Genomic DNA, 18,634 nt, shown 5'->3' with positions numbered 1-18,634 from the left:
GTTCCACATAGCTACAGGCTTCTTTTTTTTACATTAAAGGCTTTGCAATGTGTAGATGAATGAATGGCTAGTAGTGTTAATTTGTGCTTGTATGAAGCTTAATGTAACATGAAGCAGGGAGATGCAACATGGAGCAAGAAGCTTTGTATGTGAAACAGTGGAGAAAAATAGCAGTATTACCTTGTTCCTAAGCAACCACAACTACTGCAAGCATGCCTTAGTGGCTTATGCTAGCCACTTTTTAGGCTATTTAGAGAGCTCGAAAAGACAGCAGTGAACAGCCTCACTACTTGTAGAGCTATTTGTAAGGGTGCCAGTGGCCGAGTACAATGGCCACCCAGTGTTCATACACTTTCTTTCTCAAGAAAATGACCTTGTAAATGATTAAATGTAGTTTGGTGCATTAATAGATGAAATTCTAGACTCAAGGAACAGTTAAAGGGGCCCTGCAACACTTTTTGAACATTAAAAAATGCTGTCAGTTATCAGTCAAGGCTCATATGAACATTTCAGCCAAATATTATAGCAGTGCATGCAGCAGGGAATCCACAATTCCTTTTCAAAGACTGCCAAAAATTGCTCGCTCTTCTCTCGGCAAACTACGCATTCAGCAGGACCACTACATAATTAGCTGGCCAAACACGGCCATTGACTGATTTCATGATTGAAAAAGCATTCTCGGTATGTAGTTGTATTGTTTGAGTTCAATAAATAAAAACTAGGTGTGTACGTCTCTCTATTTAGAAACACCAAAAAAGTATCTCATCTTTGCATTTCCGGTCTCATTCAGTGGTCGTCTGCTTTAATGTTTTGTTTTCTATGTTAATGCAAGGCGGAACTTGGCATACTACACCTGTGCTATTTGAAAACACTACATGTCCGTCATTTGTCTCCTACTGAGCCCACTACGACAGCCTGTGTGCACTAGGTTCTCATGGAGTTCAGCCAGACTTGACCACAACAGGAGCTTGATGTGAGCGAGCTAAAGAAAGGGCAGCTCATAAAAAACGAAGAGTGTCTATTGTAGTTGTCTTGTTCTCATTTTTTATGCGCTGCCTTTCAAGTACTTTAGCACAACAGTAGTGCTTCTTATGCTGCATAGGTGCTGTGGCCGCCATGTTCCAGTGTGATGCTCATTTGGACCCAAACTGTGTGAACATGTCCAAAGAAAAACTAAAAGAAAATGCTCAAGGCCATGATGTTCACTGACATAGCTTCATGCCCTCTCGTCATCTCTCCCTTGCAGTGTGCTCGTCAGGACAAAAGAAGAGAGAAAGCATGCAGGGCCTGTGACAGGTCCCTGTAATACAAAATTTTTGCAGCAAGAGATTCGTGAAGCGTTAAACTTGTACAGCAAGGTCATTTGATGATCACTTGCAAAGGTGTTGCAGGGCCCCTTTAAGATGGAGGGCTTCTTCCATCACGCATGTAATTTGTGGTGCCGGACCAGCCTGGGCCTCTCTTTCTTTACGGCAGATTTGGGCTAAGCTGAACAAGTACCTCTAAGCCATGCATAGCACTGTAGGACATATTGTAGCACAAAACTAGAAAAGAAAGACAGCACTTTTTGAGTTTTGCGCTGCAGTATCATATCCTTCAGTAAGTAACGACTCGCCCAAGAAAAAGTTATTGTGCATGCATAGCACTGCTTAGCCATTAAGCTGGAGCTGCCACGATTGTGAAGCTTGTATTGTTAGGGAGAATTGTGGTATTGTAATTTTTTGCACTTTGCAACACATTTTCTCTGCCCTCTACTTATACCCAGGTGGACAGCTCGTCAGACTCGGAGGAAGACTCAGCACGCTGGCTGCGACAGCCACTGCCAGCCACCGAGCGTGCACTGAGCTCTGATTACTCAAGCGATTCGGATGCGCCAGAGCCAGGACATGATGCACTGCTAGAGAGCTGTGGCATTCTGGCCACAAGCCCTGGTTTGGCCAACTGCGAGCAAAGATCACCTGCCCGTCAGGCTGTGGACATTGATGATTTTGTACTAGATGCCATGCGCCGTGCTTCACTACGCCAACCCAAGATCCAGTCAGCTGCTCTGGCACCACAAATTCAGGTGATTTTTTATGCGTAAACCTGAATGCAACCATATTTGAGAGCAAGTTGAGTGCTATGAAGTGCGTAACATTTATAAAAATGGTATATTACCAAATACAGCCACTGGCAAGTCAGATAAGAGTGCACCGCAATGTTTTCTCACTTTGGCACGCGAACTGCCTCCATTTTTTTACACATAATCTCATATGCACAGAATACTGTAACAATTTCTTTTGTCAAATGCAGCAGTGCAGCATGCTGTGGGTACGGCACAAATTTAAAAAAAAAGAATTCCGTGATTCTTTCCTGCCTTACCAAACCCACTGATGTGATTGCTGTGCCAATTTCACTAAAATGCCCCAAAAGGTGAAACCTGTTGCATCCAGCTACGGTTCAGCAAAAATTGCATAATTTGTGCTTAGTCTGTGCCAAGATGCTGTTTCTGCAATCTTTCGGCAAAAAAGAAGACTATGTTTAAGTTACCACTGGACGCATGGTCATGGGAGCAGAAGGGCAAGCGCTATGCATCTTGATGCATTTCCAGTGCATATGAGAAAGGAAAAAAAAAAGCGCAAACACAGAAAGGCAAAAAATTGTTTGCTTGTCTTTCTGTGTCTGTGTATTTTTTTTTTCTCATATACACTGGAAATGCATCAAGATTCAGTGTTCCAACTAGCCCAGCTAACCGTTTTAAGTGCTATGTATTTGAAAAGATCTCTAGAGGCCAATACGTACTCAGCAGAAAATTTTATTGCATTAAGCTAATGAAGATGACCAAGTATGTCACAGTTGTCACCTTTTAATGGATCCAGCTTAACATAATGTCCATGCATAACCACCATTCACGTCACAACGGCCATTGTGGCCACCTTGCCCAGCTGCGAAGACAGGCACACTGCGCCTTACACATTGCAACATCAGCATCCAAGTACATGCCCTGCCATAAACTGCAGCACTGTCATTTTGCGGAGCAGGTGTGCTCGTGGAACATTTGCTTTGTACAAATAGCTCAGAGTATATGAAAACATATAAGCTTGCAGCTTGAACGAGAGTTTGACGCACCACTGAGGACAGCAGTGCCTGGGAGGAGGGACATGAACACTGCTGAACTTGCCTTGTGTTGAGGGAAGCACAAAAGATAAATGATTGTGTTGATCAAAATTTAAAGTTTATATACGCAAGGTTTATTCCAGCAGTTTACTGTATGTCAAGAATCAATTCAGCCAGTAATGTTAAGGTTTCCGGCTGAGACAGACGGGGTACGCACCCTTGCCAAACAGCTCCAACTAACCTATACTGTGGGATTACATTATCAAATCAAGTAAAAATAGTTTCCAACTGTTGTGGAGTTATAAGAAAACTTATAACTTAGTGCAGTTTAGAAGTTCTTATAAGATGCCAGTCTTTTACTTATTGATTCCATTAATTATAGTCAGCAATACGTGTATGTACTTGAACAGACCATTTTATTTTAGTTTCTTTTGCAAAAATGTTTAGTACTGTTTGTTCTGATCGATTTCCAGAAAAGTTCAGGCAAGGCGCTTGTTCCATTACTAACAACATATGGTCAGGACTTGTCAACAATTCCACCCTCTGCAGTGACCTGTGGGATTTTGCTGAGAAAGTGCAGTCTTACAGTATCCCGGTATCTCGGTTCTGCTTTTCGACTGTGGCAAAAGTACATGTTAAAGAACTCGTCAAAATTGAATGCAAAGCCTTCCATTAATGCAAATTTCGTAGAACACAAGAGTAGGTTTCGGACACAAAGGACCAATTAATTATTGAACCCTATATTTTATATACCGCCCATGAACCAAGAGCCTCACGATCCTGTCCATAAAGCACAATACTAGCAGGTACTTTACCACACAACTTGGAACACCTACCTAAGTTGCACTGAAAACACAAACGTCATCATAATACCTAATAGCAAAAAGAATGCATGGAATACTTATGCAATGTGTGCTTTCATTACTGTAACTAAAGTATTCGGGAAAGCCTCATCGAATTATAAATATGAAATGTATCGCAGGGAAATAATAGGTGATCTGAGATCACGAAACTAAGGAAACTGAGGGCTGTAAGGTAATTTTACCTTTTGGGTACTGTAAATAGACATGCTTGCATATGTGAATATATTGGTTTCGTTAAACATGGTCGTTAAACATGCGCTGAACTGGCTTCCGTAACGAAATAAAGCAAATGTTATAGTTGCTGGAGATAACTCCATCTTGTCGCTATGAACGTGGCCACGAAAGGTAATGTTGGCTCTGATGCAAGTGTTTGAGTCGAAATTACGCTGACACGACGAACTGAAGACGGTGTAAATGAAAGTATGTGCCTTACTTAGCCTTAAATTATCACATTTCAATTTGTGAACACTATAAACTTACTTAAACAGAGGTTAAAATATGCTAACATGTAGGTTTCCGCATTATGAAAAGCTGAAGTTTGGCCTATAGCCAGTGATAATTCACTCCTGCGCCAACTGCGCCAAAGTGTCCCAAATTGAATTTACTGCGCCATCCTGATAAAATCAGCGTAAAGTGCGCCAAACTGCGCTAGAGTCTCGGGTTAGGGGGCGTCTATCACCGGCAATCGCACCGCCGGCGCGTCAGAGCATGTGCCGCTTCATCTTGGGGCCGCCAAAGTCACAACCACGGACCAAGAATTATTCCGCTGAATAAACAGTGCTCGCGCGAGCGTCCCGATCCATGACGCCATGATTGATGCCGACGCAGCTTCCGTTGTGCAAGTGGGCTCGACGGCAAGGTGCATCCTCCGCAGAAGCTCGTGACACAATCGGTAGCGTGAAAGTGAGGCGCCGATTCATCCGCGGGCGTCGTCTGTTCCAGAAATGCTGCTGATAGCTCGTTTCAGGAGTTGCAAGGCTCGTAATTGGAGCAGTGTTCAGTATTTACTCGCGTGCCGCTAGAATGTCTTTCCGTTCTGTTTCTGGACATCGCGGAATGATAATTGGGCAAACAATGTCTAATTTTGCGTGCTTCACGTCCACGGAATATCACGTGAACGGTGGGAAGGCGTTGAAACTTTTCATCAAATATACTTTATCTATGGATCTTCATCCAGAGGAGCTTTTTCGTAATTTTCTTCCGCGGTTTTTGGTAATCGTTCTTGCGGTAATACTCCCTGAAAGGCCCTGCCCTTTTGAGCTCGTGATCGTTTGGACCCCAATTCGAATATTTTGCTTGTTCTTTTTTCAAGTGTCATCTCATTAATAAAAGAATGCCTCCTGGTCGGAGAAGCCGAAATTATGTTTTAATTTGCGCAGCTGTCAGTAGTGGGCCCGCCGCTGACGGCCCCGGTGTCTGAAGTCCCACTGTGAAGCGGTTACTATGGTGGCATACGGTTACGCTATGTTATACCGCCCCTCGCTTTCGGAATTAAGAAAATGGGTTTCGCTTAAAGGCGAAGCAGTGAATACGATAGCAACAAATTGCATTGTTATACGAAGTAAGGCTAGCAGCTAACTCTTTTGGATTTGATCTCGCGTAACTCAACAGAAGGCAGATTTAAGAGAATACGGCCGCTTCAGGGACCGAAGTGATTTTCGAGCTTTCAGTTGTCTATACGTGAAGTAAGCGTTGCTAGCACAACAAGTTTACGACTCGTCTCCTGATTCTTGTCGAGATAGCGCGCGCGCCAGCGACCGCGTGCGACGCCGCAATCCGCTCCCTCCCCCCCCCCCCTCACTCCCGTACCTTCATGTTCTAATTACGAAAGACGGGCTGAGCGTTTCCTCTCTGCTTGAAGAGCAATCGACGGCAGGCGTCGCGCGCAGGGTGATGTTATCGCATGCGCCCTCTGTGCGACGGAGACGGCCGGCTCCTTTCATCTAGCTCCGCTTCAGCCGCGTTCGTCGCCAGCGCTCGCGAGCTTTTACACGCAGTCAGAACATACGATGCGCGGGTAGATGTTACCATGCGCGGGGTTATGTTATCAATTTGGATTTCATACTGAACATGACGGCAATAATGGCGATGCCAAAATCCCTCAAGAGTGCGCATATAATTGCTATCGCAATGAAAAAACATGATTATGGCAGCTTCGCACTAGTAGTGCCAAGCCTGAAGGAAGAGCGGAGCTTCCTTGTTTCTCTTTTTTTTTTTCTTCATTCTCTTTCTTTCTGCTTCTTGTTTCTCCTTTTTGTATCGGTTTGTTTCTCTTTTGTGCTCTTCCTATCTTTCTTTCTCTTGCCTTTCTCTCTCTTTCTATTTATCGCTTCCTCTTTCTTTCTGCTTCTTTCTCTCGATTTCTGTCTTTCAGTCTTGCTCTCTGTTTTTTTTTTCTCTTTTTCGCGTCTTGTTGTTTTCTTCTGTCTCTTTCTGTCTTTCTATCTTTTTATGTCTTCATTACCTTTATTTTTCTCTTTCTCTATTTTTCTTTCTTTCTCTCTCTCTCTCTTTCACATGCTCCACTTCGCTGAGCAGAGTTTTCGTTTAATGCTCGCACCTCCTGTACATGGTAATGAGGCTTGCCCAATTCCTGTCGCGCATACCCACCTGAGGAGTTTTGCACGACGGAGCACACGTTACCGATAGCTTAATCAGCTTCACTGTTCAAAAATGAGGAGCCATTCCACCCTGTAAGCTGGACGCGACCAGCGAAGCTGTTTAGCGCACAGCACAGATACGAAATGGTGGACGCCAGTTTGGTATTCTCTCTAGAGGGCACTAGGGAATGTCCTAGCTGTACACAGCTTCACTGTAAAAGGAAAACGAAGTTTGTGATATCATGTAGTCCCCCGTTGAATGCACTTTCGGACACTTTCGCGGATGCTTGGCTTAAAGCAGGTCTCCATCTTCCAGACAACCTGGCCCAACGTTTATAGAACCAGGTTCTATAAACCAGGTTCTATAACCGTTTATAGAACCAGGTTCTATAAACGTTGACCTGGCCTATGCAGGCGATAGTCTGGAAGCACTACGAGAATGCTCTTGCTTCAGCACAGAGAGGCCTCAGAGAGAGAAGGGATTGTCGGAAGAAGTTCGCTTTCTGAGCTCAGCTAAGTGATGCCATGTGGCACTCAGCAATGCAATCGATCGAGGAGAAAAAGAACCTAGCCTTTGCCTATGAGTCGTCTTAGGGGAATGCGACAGTGGTAATCTTTAGCATTGAGGCACTGTTGTATGTCACGGCGTTTGTCTACCACTTCTGCTGATAATTACGTAGATGTATTCATAGTGGTACGTCATAAAGTACAATTTTAAATGTGCGGTATTTTGTTTGTTTGCTAGTTTCGAAAAAAAAATCGCTCAACAGGTTATTCGAGAACACTTAAGTGCATGATGTCCTTATTTTGGCATTATCGAGTGAAATATGGAGTGCTCCTGAGGTTATTTTCTCTATGAGATTTGCAATGAACCAAAATATTTCTAGCTCTTCATAAAGCCCCATAATTATTCAGGTGCTTGAATGTAAATGCAACTTGCTTCTCCAGTGTACTCCAGGATGTGAAATTTGCTGCTCCAGAGTGCTCCAAGATGCAAAATTAGCTGCTCCAAAGTGATCCAAGGTGAAACTTTTCGCTGCTCCAAAGTGCTCCAAAATGAAAATTTTGCTGCTCCAAATCAGAAGTCCTCGGTAGCATCACTGCCTATAGCTCTTCTGCTGGCATCAAGCAGCCATAGGTGCTGTAGCAGTTAAATCACACATTTAAAGGCACTCTTCAAAAATTGCAGTGTGAAACATGAATGTATCGGTCTTTTTGGCTACGCTGATAGCATATAAAAACAGCCACAGCCCCTTCCTTATTTTTCTAACCTAAATTTACGTTTTGCTTTTTTAAATGTGAGAGCATCTCTTTGGCTACCTCTGCCCACTTTTGGCTCAATACATTTACCACATAAAAGGAAATACATTCTAGCACCTACAAGGAATCAAATTGAAGCCTTCAGTGTGGAAAGCAAGTAGCTATCCTTTCTGCCATGCTTACGAGCGATTAACACTCCCAGGTTTGCGTGCACAGAAATGACTAGGGGTGGTGTGCGAATATTCGAACTTTCGAATTTTTTAAATGCGAAGCATTTCTTAGCGAACTTCTGCGACCTTGAACATATCTATCTATCTATCTATCTATCTATCTATCTATCTATCTATCTATCTATCTATCTATCTATCTATCTATCTATATCCATCCATCCATCCATCCATCCATCCATCCATCCATCCGTCCGTCCGTCCGTCCATCCATCCATCCATCCATCCAACCATCCAATCCAATCCAATCCAATCCCATTTCCATCCATCCATCCATCCATCCATCCATCCATCCATCCACCTACGACTACGTGCTCTCGTGGCCATTTCATTAAAAGGGCCCCGCAACACTTTTTCAGCATGGTCAGAAAACGCTGCGGATCGGTAGTCGAGGCTCCCGAGAACACGCGATGGCCTCGAGGCCCACCACTGGAAACGCCGGCGCCACCGTCGGCGTGACGTGCTTGGCAGGATCACGTGGTCTCAGCGGCCGCGTCGGCTGCTTGTGGAACACTGCCGCGTGCTTTGAAAACGAGTTTCAAGTGCCACGTGCGCTGCGGTCTGTTCAAATTCGGAAGTTTTCTCTCATTTTCTACTCAATTGAAACCCTTGTAATAGAGCGGCTGCCTCCGAAGGCGACGAACATGTGGCTCTACCGCTCGGTGCCGAAGTGCCAGGCTTACGCAACGGAGCCCAGTGTCAGCCTGCAGCGGTAACCGCGGGACAAGAAACTGCGTGAAGCATGGGTTGTAAGGCTAAGAACCGGCAAGTAGCCATCGGCTACAAGTCTTGTGTGCAACAAGCACTTCCGCGAGACTTTCGTTACTGCGTCGGGCCTGCGATGTTCGGTGAGTAGCAGACAGCGCGCACTGAGACGATGGCTCGCGCGCGCTTCCCGCCGGGAAATGATGCTTATCTGCCACAGGATGGAAAAGGTACTACCATAGAGTTTCATACAATACCCTAGAGAGGAAACTGGCGCTGCGATCGTTCAACCACCATGGGAATGATGGGAAGTACAGGCTTCGGATTGGATAGCGTTAGCTAGTGAACTGTCTACAGATCTTTTTTTACAGTTTCAGTTTCGTTTTTTGCGAGGCGTGGGTAGTGGGGTGCGTTTCAAAGCATTCAAGCAGCGCCTTTGTTGTTCAAAGAGGCTGAAGACCGCTAGACCTCTTGGTTAGCTGCGACGCTGCAGCTTTACAGGTTGTATTTGACAGTTTTAGCAAAGCGTCGTGCACTCACCGCTGCGCACAGAGGTAGCGTCCCATGTCAGTGCAGCAAACGAGTTCACGTTTTTTTGATAAGCGCGTCTTACCAAAACTCGTTCAAATCAGCTGCAAAACGACGGCGAAGCTAAGTAGACGCACCGTCGTGCTCCTCTGACTCGATTTCACAACAAAACGAGAGATGCGTTGGAGGCAGACCACTTGAACAGACGCACCTGGCATCGCAGCAGACGATACGTTAAGTGTTTCTCACTCAATAGAGTACTGTTATTTTCATAAATAGATAATGCGTACTTTCGAGGGAAAAACAAGCGTGTTTCTTTTCAAGTGTTGTACAAAAATAATTCATTATTTGGTGACGCCAAATCTGGCACACAATTGCAGAGCAATGCATACCCTGGTGGTTGAATTTGTCCAGGTTTCCGTTCCATCTCACGGTCACGCAAACTTTTTGCAATACGTTTTACGTACAAAAGAATGAAGCAAGTTTTGATTGGAATTAACTTCATATCACTTTGTTTTACACTCGGCAAACAAGCGTTGCGAATCTCAAGAACCTAATCCATCCGAAGCAAATCCGAAGCCTGTACTTCCCATCATTCCCATGGTGGTTGAAGCGCGTCTCAAGGAGCCCGCGTAGACACTAGCGCCAGATTCCCCTCTAGGTATTATTGTAAGAAACTCTATGGGTACTACCTTTTACCACGTGCGATGCCATCTCAGAACCCTCCCGTGCGACCTCTTGATCGTCGACCCCGTGCTCAGCGTCCACAAAATCGCGGCTGCAGATGCGCAAGTCATTGTTTAGATACTTTGAATTGAAAAACGCAAGGGTCCCTTATGCATTCGCCAAAGAGGACTAGAAGGCGAAAGCCATCTTCTTGTCAGTAGTTGTACTGATTCTCCCGCGCCCCCCTCCAAAAGCGTTCTGCACCTAACGCGGTTTTGCACGGCCTCCGTGACCGATGACGGAGGCAATGCAAAGCGACCATGACGTGTGAGTACGTCATCGTGTGACGTCATAATGACGCTACATATTTGGGCGATCTGTGACGTCATGAGGATGTCATATGGTGACACCATCACGTGACGATTATTTTTTGCATCACTCATGTTGACGCCGCCGACGCGGGACGCCCACGGGCAATCTTCCCATTTGATGAGGCAGCTAGGGCTTTCGCCTTCAAAAGCTACATAAGTTCTGCGTTGCTTCAAAAGCTGCATAAGTTTTGCATTGCTTCCGTGATCGGCCACCGATCACGGAGGCAATGCAAAGGGACCATGTCGTGTGAATACGTCATCATGTGACATCACGTTATGTCGCGTCATGGTGATGTCATAATGAAGTTACAAATTTAGGAGATGTGTGATGTCATGACGTCATATGGTGACGTCATCACGTGACGATTATCTTTTGCGTCACTCGTCTTGACGCCGCCGACGGTCAATCTTCCCGTTTGAAGAGGCATCTAAGGCTTTCGCCTTCATAAGGTACGCGACGTTTGCTGGTGGACTAGCGAGAGTCAAATGCTGCGGCTGTGTGCTGCATTTATGTTGGCAATAACATTTTTTCAGTCCAGCTTGCGTTCCCCTGACGCAAACACAATGTGCTAAAAAGCCCAAATTTATTTGTGCCACTCTCAAACTCACGTTCGGCCTCTCCAATTCCATGTATTTTCTTGGAGCCTCAATAATTTACGTGGGAAAGATGCCACCCTGTTGGCGTTAGACACGACAGTGCTGCCAAAATTGCTGGGGTACTCGCCAAATAATTACTATCCTGTTTTGCGGCTGCTGGTTGCTGCACTAAATTCTATTTTATTCACCGCTATTTCAAGTTCATGTGGGTCCTAGTTGACAGCCGACGTTTGCAGAACATGTCCGGAAAACGTTACCGTATTTTCTTTCTTTTCCTTGGCGTTGCATGCTACTACATGCTCGGTCTCGTAGACTGCTTCTCCTTCCACCTGCAATCTCGAAGTGGTGAAGCTTTGGTCTATGAATTTGTTGATGACAGAGAGCGGCAAGTTCACTGGAATGCAAAGGGATCTATAATTAAGGAGCATTAAAAAAAAAAGGCGTCGCACTTGCTCACGTTTTGTGTGAGCACCAAACGAAACGAATGCACTAAATAAAGAAACAGAAGCAGCGGCATTTTCCCGCAGAGAAGACCGATCAATACGCAGTGCGAGACAACTTGTCTAATGACATTGAAACGTACGCGAATGTACGCGAATTTAGACCGCAAAAAAAAAAAAAAAAAAACTGAATCGTCGGGACGGCACATCACAAAGTTGCCACGCGCACCGAAGCCTAGTTGTAACGAAATTGTTTTTGAACTGCTCCGATAGCGTTCGCGCAACAGTAGTTGTTTGTGTACTCACAAATTCTCATATTTTTCGGCGTAAAGTTCACAGCGCGGTGCCAAAACGCGCTCGTAGCAAAAGCGATACCATCAGTACGAACATACATGCAGACGCTCATACATGCAGAGGCACCGTCAGTCGTCGCGAACCCGTGCGATCGCTGGCTAGAGGCTTCTTTCTGTTATGCTCCGTTTGGTTATAGAGGCAGCCTACTATAACGAGATATTTCACATAGTTTGCACTCAGCGAGTGACTACCTTTCACGCAAGAGGCCGGTTCAGAGGTCTCCAACGCGGTGACCGCGTGAAGCGGGCGCTCGGTTTTCTGCAAAGAGACAGCCACTGTGAACTATCTTGTGCTTTCAGTTCGTCGAAAATAATTATTTTGACAGTAAAGAACACAGTTCCTTTCGCAAGTACTTACAGAAATGCCCTGGAGGACTTCCGCGAGGTGTTTTTGTAGAGCACCGACAGCCAAACATATGGGGAGCGCGCCGGCGGTATCCTACCTAGCACGCAATCGAGGCGCGTCCGATAGAGGGCGACTCCGTAACTCCTCGCGGCCAATAGCGCAGCACGCGGCCGGGGATTTACAATAGATTCTCAAAGTCAGCCAAAAATCGAAACCTTTACTCTCGACAAATGATGCTATTGACTCAAAATCACTGCGTCACTGACACATGTTCCACGCCATTGGCTGATTTGAACATGGCGCGCTTGGTAGTTACTGCGGCCGCCGCGGGAGGCCGACATTTGTCGTCGCGCACGCGCAATCGCACTGAAAGTACGTCGCACGTTCGAAGAAAAAAAGTGCTCAAGGTCACGAGGCGTGCGTGCGTGACGTACCTTCATCCCCCGTGCCACCCCTCTGTGCTTAGCTTCCAGCGCTTTCATCAGGACGAGAGAAGAAAGAAAGCAATTACAGCGTGCGACAAATCTCTGTAACTCCGCTCGTACTGGACGGATTTTAAAAATGTTTGCGGTGGTCGATTTGTAGGAAATAAGCTCCTTTAGTGAAGCCATTCCGTGGCTACTTGGAAAAGTGTTGTGGGGCCGCTTTCAAGGGACACTAAAGAGCAAAACGATTTCTCCTATATTAGTAAAGTACTCTTTCACGATACCAGAAACACCACGCTTGCTGCGAGAAAACGCCTAATAAGCGAGAAAACGCGCAAAAACAAAATGTGGGTGGCAACGCCACCTTGAGGTTTCCGCACCATTCGCCGTGACATCGCATGTTTTGACGGCGCCTACTAGGGACTACGTAGCTCCTAATTGGTAAAAATGAAGTGCATTGTCCTCTGAGGGGGCCATGACTTAGCATACCAAGTTTGGGGTAATTTTGTTGAGCCAGTGGCGCGTAAATACGATAAATGCACTTTGGAATTCTTGACGTCACGCGGGGAGATTTCGGCGCGAAATTTAAAAATGAAATTTTGAACTTGATTTTCTTCTCTATTAATAAACCTATGATGGCGAAATTAACGACGTTAGAGTTCTCGGAGCACAATTTATCGAAACCGATTCATTGTTTCTCTTTAGTGTCCCTTTAAGATTATATACACCAAAATTGGTATGGCGCGACAAGAGTGCATGAACATAAATGAGAGGTAACATGCAAATCACGACATGAATATCATGTACGGCTTGATTTACATGCCACACTCATGGTACACTCATGGCCGTTCGCTGGCTTGATAGATATCAAAATTGGCATGGCGTGACATGCCTGTATGGCGAACATAAATGACAGGTCGTAATATGAAAATGATGAAATGCATGTACGGTATGAGTTACGCACCCCGCTCATGGTGCACTCATGGCCGTTTCATTAACTTCATATGTGTAAAAATTGGTATGGCATATGACATGAGTGTATGAAGAACATAAATGACAAGTTATGCATTGTATATACCACGATATACGTTTCATTAGCATAGTATACACTAGATTGCACATGCATGTATGGATGAAAAACATGCGATAGTGAGCAAGATTTCATCACATGAATGATTTGATTGTCCTCAAAGACAAACAGCTTACCACACTTCAGCATTTTGGCGCAGGATACATAATGTCATGCCAAGTGCTAACGAACCAAAGTTTCGATGGCTGGATATCATTCATATAGAATCACTCTTGTAGATGCAGGGCAACCACTATGCAAAACTTGCATGAATTATGGGTGGGTGTCTGGAAGAAAATTTTGATATTGGGAGAACAAAATACTGCCATTACCACGACCTAGAAATTGATGTTAACGGGGTACTGACACGAATATTTTCAGTTGGTTTTTTTGCGTCAAATGAAAGGCCAAGCCCTCAAGAGCCTAGAAAAGCTAGTGCCAAGTGCGAGTGCAGCCTGAAAAAGTAATTACAGTACGTTTTTAAAAGCTAGTTTCGGTTCTTACTGTACCCTGACGTCACAACATGGTATGAGCTTCTGTTAACGTGCTCGCACAATATATAGTGACGTTTCCACGGCTGCTCCGCACCATGGCTCCGTTGGTAACGCATAAGCGGCCATTTTGGAAGTTCTGGTGACGCACAAGCGGCCATCTTGGCAGGTTTGGTACCTAACGTCATCACAACTAGCCAGACTACGAAGTCACCAGAATTTGTACTGTAGCCCGACGTCAAGCTAGTGTCGATGTCAGTAGGTGCGCCATGGAAAAATTTACTTTAATATCAAATTAAAATATCTTATCAGAAGTTGCTGAGCTTCACACTTGCTCAGAGCTGTCTCTGCATACAGGAGATTTGTATGGCAGAGTAAACTCTCCTTCGAAAAGAGGTGTCAGTACCCCTTTAAGGGCGAGCGAGGCTCCTTGTTACGATCTGCAAGATTAGCAGCACCAGCAGCGTGCTGAAAATTTCCCGGGAACATGGCCCTAGAATATCCTTCATAGCCACACATGTTGAACACCTTTATGCTGTTTAGAGACCGCTGAAAGAGTGATGCTGCAGTTGCCAGCCCTGCAACTGTACAAAGATTGTTTCATTAGTATGTATACTTTGTTATATTGAGGTTTCAGTACATAGTTTATTGTTAGTACAAATGAAGTTCATGCAACACTTGGGGTCTTCCAGGTGAGCGGAGAGAGTCCCGTAGAAGCACCTACTGGAGGCCGCTTGCGCCAGCTGTCGAAATCCTCAGAGGAGCTGGAAAGTCGGCCTGCCAGCACCTCACCGGGAAATCTGTCAAGACTGTTTGTGCTCGAGGAAGGCCCTCGTGAGCCAGCAAAAATGAAAATGTCGCACAGTGAGAGTGCCATTCAAGATTTTTCGCTTCCTGGTCCGAGTCCAGTGTCCTCGCCTATTGTCATCAAAAAAGATCTGGTGCTGTCGCCCTTGTCGCGCATTGCTAAGGGTGTGCAGACCTTGGGCTTAAACCTACGGCCGGCGGCTATTGTGGGACGTCGTGCGCAACTGCCCATGGAGAGCGAAGCTCTGCAACAGCGCAAGCGAGCCTGCCGCTCACAAATCATAGAGCTCTGATGCTACACATTAGGCCAGCTACTACTCTCCAAGGGCAGTGTGCACCAGTGTGCAAGTACCATTTCAGAGCTTGCAGTCACAAAAATTCCATTTCTGGTCATGTGGCAGCCTGGTCAGCTTCTGAGAACTGTCACAGCTAGCACCCATCATGCACCCTTGAAATCAATGACTCTTCTTGCACCTGTAGGCTTAGCAACAGGGATGGCCCATTCATGAAAACATCAGATATCTTTTTAAAAATGTCAATTACGAAATATGCAGTAGTGGCTATCCCGAGCCCTTTTTCTTAGCTCTGTCTAAAGCTCAAATCAGTGTCCAGCCTAGTCTGTCACCAACCTGCATATTCCTACTTACAAACCATTTCCCAGCCTAGGTGACAGCTGCTACTTCCTTGGGCCAGCCTTAGGCATGTTGCACACAGTGGAATGAATCCAACAGTCAGTACAGCATGCCTGACAGCTTTTACGGAGCACTTGCTGCAGTTGTGTACATAATTTGTTGCAGAAAGTTTGTATAATCATGTACTCAAATTTGTACCATGCATGTTTTCATCATATGAGGATGTGTGTTCATGTACCGTACAGTTGGTGTGCCCTGTGCCTGTAGTTTCCTTTCCCACCTGCTAATGCAGAAGTTTATTTAGTTACCAGCGTTTGTTTGGAGACATTTATGGGTGCATTTATCACTGAACACATTCCACGTCTTTGCCATCTTAAGCCACAGTAATTCTGGACCAAGCAAGCTGCAGCAACCGGGACTGCTGGCAAAAACGAATACTCAGCCACATAGGCATCACCTCTGTCACATAATCATGTTCTCATCTAGCTTGGTATAGGCCTTTCTTGCAATATCAAGCAGCATGGCAATTCCTCAAATTTTAACTCTTTCGTTACCACGCCTATTCAAATCGATCACCGGTGATCGACGAAAAAAGCTGCCGATTTTGACGCATTAAAAATTTTTCCCGTGCATGCTGCAGCATCTCGCGTTTAGTTCTGGGACTGCTCTTCTACAATCCGTTTAAATTTTCTCGCTCTGACGAGGTTGCGATTTTTGACGGAGTTTTTCGCGAACGAATGCGCATGTGTTACTGGAAAAAAGGCCGTGGCTGCCACACTCGCGAAAAAAATGCGCAGCTCATGTTTGTGCTCCGTTATTATCAACATTTTGGTATCAAACGATTCCTAAGAAGTCAATTATCAAATTGTGTCGTCAGTTTTGCGAGGTACTAAATTTTGGCTGTGATAATTACATGAAAACGACACCTGCTACTCACTAGCGAGCTTTGCTTCCGAGTTTGCGCAATATTATTCAAATACAGCTCGTTTCTGAAGGTCCGTCGCCTCTCAAACTTGTTGATCTGGCCTTTTTAGCCAGTTTGCAGCAGTTTTGGTTTCTTTTGTCTTTATCTACGCGAGAGGGGCGCATCGGGCGTTAGCGTCGGCGCGCGCGGCAATCTCTCGGTCGCTCCCATGGCGTCGTCAACCCGCGGGGCTGCGTCGCGGGAAAAACGTTCCGCTCGAAAGCGTGCTCAACCCGCTCACGAATTTAGTGAAGCTGAGTGGAGCTATGAGTCCGAAGACGACACCAGCTCATCTTCAAGCGCCGACAGCGACGATGCTTCGAGCCAGCCCGGGCCATCCTCAGCTGTGTACCGATAAGTTTCGTTTTCGGCCTTGAGCTGTCTCGTCCGTCGGAAGCGCTTATCTGCCGATCTTGGTGCACAACCTTTGAGATGTCCTGGTTATCTGCAGGATACGCACAGCGCTTGTATAGGATGTGCTGCCGCCGGCAGCCAGAAAGCTTCAAGTTTCACCAAGAAGGCCGCCCGGCGTGCATCTCGGCCCGGCACACCGGAGCAGCGCAAAACGTTTCACGACGGCGCGCGATTTTTTTTTCCCTGTTTTTCACAGCAGAGGTCATCAGGACCATCTGCGGAAATACCAAAAAATATGCTTGGATGCATATCTTGGGCCTCCTGACGTATGCCGAAAAAGATGCCGACGTATGCCAAAAAAAGTGCAGCACCACCCCAAAAAGATGCCGAAAAGGAAAAACTGCCGCAAGTGCTACGAGGAACGCAGTTGAAAAAAAAAAAAAAGAATGTTCTTTGTGAAACCTGTGGCGTCTACCTGTGCTTCACGAAAACCAGAAACTGCTTCACCGCATGGCACGAGCGGTGAAGCAGTTTTCGGTCTGCAGTATTTTTGATCTGTGTGAAAAGTGGCTTTATGCAGATTGTTTATTTTTCTTTTAGAATATTCCTAGATCAATTCCCTTCAAAATGTATATTTTGAATTTTGTTTGTTCGTAATATTTTTGTAGATATTGTGTTTTGTTTGTACTGTTTTTCTCAAGTTCCTGCAAAAGTGGTAGATTTCAGATTTTTTATAAGTTTTGTAACATCTTTTTTGTTTTGAAACTTGTCTTATCTATAAAGAGCAATTCATTATGCACAATTTGGTGTGCTGCAATGTTACCTAGAGCATTATTTATAGTAGCAATAAATTTCTTCCTCAGACCTATAAAAAATGGCCATTTTCATGCGGTAACGAAAGAGTTAAATCAATGCATGCTTGCTGGTGCGCTTCTTAGCGGGAACATGTAGACCCGACATTTTTTTTTTTTTGCATCTGCACAGACAGACTGTAACTTATGTGATACGAGGCACTTTTCAGCTTTTAACTGTCTGCAGCATTTCTGCATAGGTAGCTTGTGGTAATTGCTGCTTATGAAGCACCAAAGGATCAATGCCATTTCACCACAGAGACTAAGTACCTCTTAACCAAACAGTGTGTTGATGTCAGGCAGGCACTTAACTGGAAGCACTTCCACGTGTGTCTGAGCATCAGTAACACTACATGAAAGCTTTTTGTCTTGAAAGTCAACATCTAGGAAAATACCGAAAAAGAAAAGTGTATGTTGTTATAGTTAGGCCAATTATGTAGCAGAGAAGTCGCTTTCAGTGTGTACAGTGTCACATGTCCAGAAATATGTACTTTAGCAGACAGATCCAAGCACAATGATTGGTGTGCACAAGTGCTTCAACTTCACAAGTTGTGCCACTTAGTGTATTGGGATCGAATTCTCAGTTTACGGATCCAATTTGGGAGGCGCGAGTTAAGTTATTATTATAGTTAGTGGAAATTTCTCCGCACTTGCAAAGCTTGTGCTAATTGTTAGGCATCTAGCTTCTACATATACATTACAACTGTACAGCCAAAGCAAATTTGTGTTTGTTATTGAGTGCTCTCCTAAGCATGTCCCGTTTGCAAGACTGTAATGCTAGCACAATCTTTTTCAGTAGGCCAACTGCTTTAGAGCCCAAGCAACATGTTAGCACCATGTGCTTTGCGTCTTGGCACTGCAGTAGCCCAAACGCTTAGCCCATGTACTACGAATTGGTTCAGCCTCTAAATAAAATCGTGTGGCCTGTGCAAGTGACTCATGATGTGTCATGTAAAGAAGCTGGATGGCAAGCAGCCCTTCACACTGAA

General features: G+C 45.2%; 1 protein-coding gene across 1 annotated transcript in view; it reads left to right on the top strand.

The window, feature by feature from the left end:
* The window catches only part of LOC119379391 (phosphatidylinositide phosphatase SAC2), a 248,652-nt gene extending 232,637 nt beyond the window's left edge, over window positions 1-16,015 (top strand). The window contains exons 18-19 of the mRNA XM_037648709.2: window positions 1,766-2,065; window positions 14,730-16,015. Of these exons, the coding sequence (XP_037504637.1) occupies window positions 1,766-2,065; window positions 14,730-15,137 (708 nt within the window). The 3' untranslated portion in view covers window positions 15,138-16,015. The remainder of the gene's footprint in view (window positions 1-1,765; window positions 2,066-14,729) is intronic.
* Window positions 16,016-18,634: the final 2,619 nt, after the last annotated feature.

Source organism: Rhipicephalus sanguineus, chromosome 1 (genome assembly GCF_013339695.2).
Source record: "Rhipicephalus sanguineus isolate Rsan-2018 chromosome 1, BIME_Rsan_1.4, whole genome shotgun sequence".
Taxonomy (NCBI): domain Eukaryota; kingdom Metazoa; phylum Arthropoda; class Arachnida; order Ixodida; family Ixodidae; genus Rhipicephalus; species Rhipicephalus sanguineus.
The sequence above is the reverse complement of the archived record's forward strand: the minus strand, read 5'-3'. Positions and strand labels throughout refer to the sequence as shown.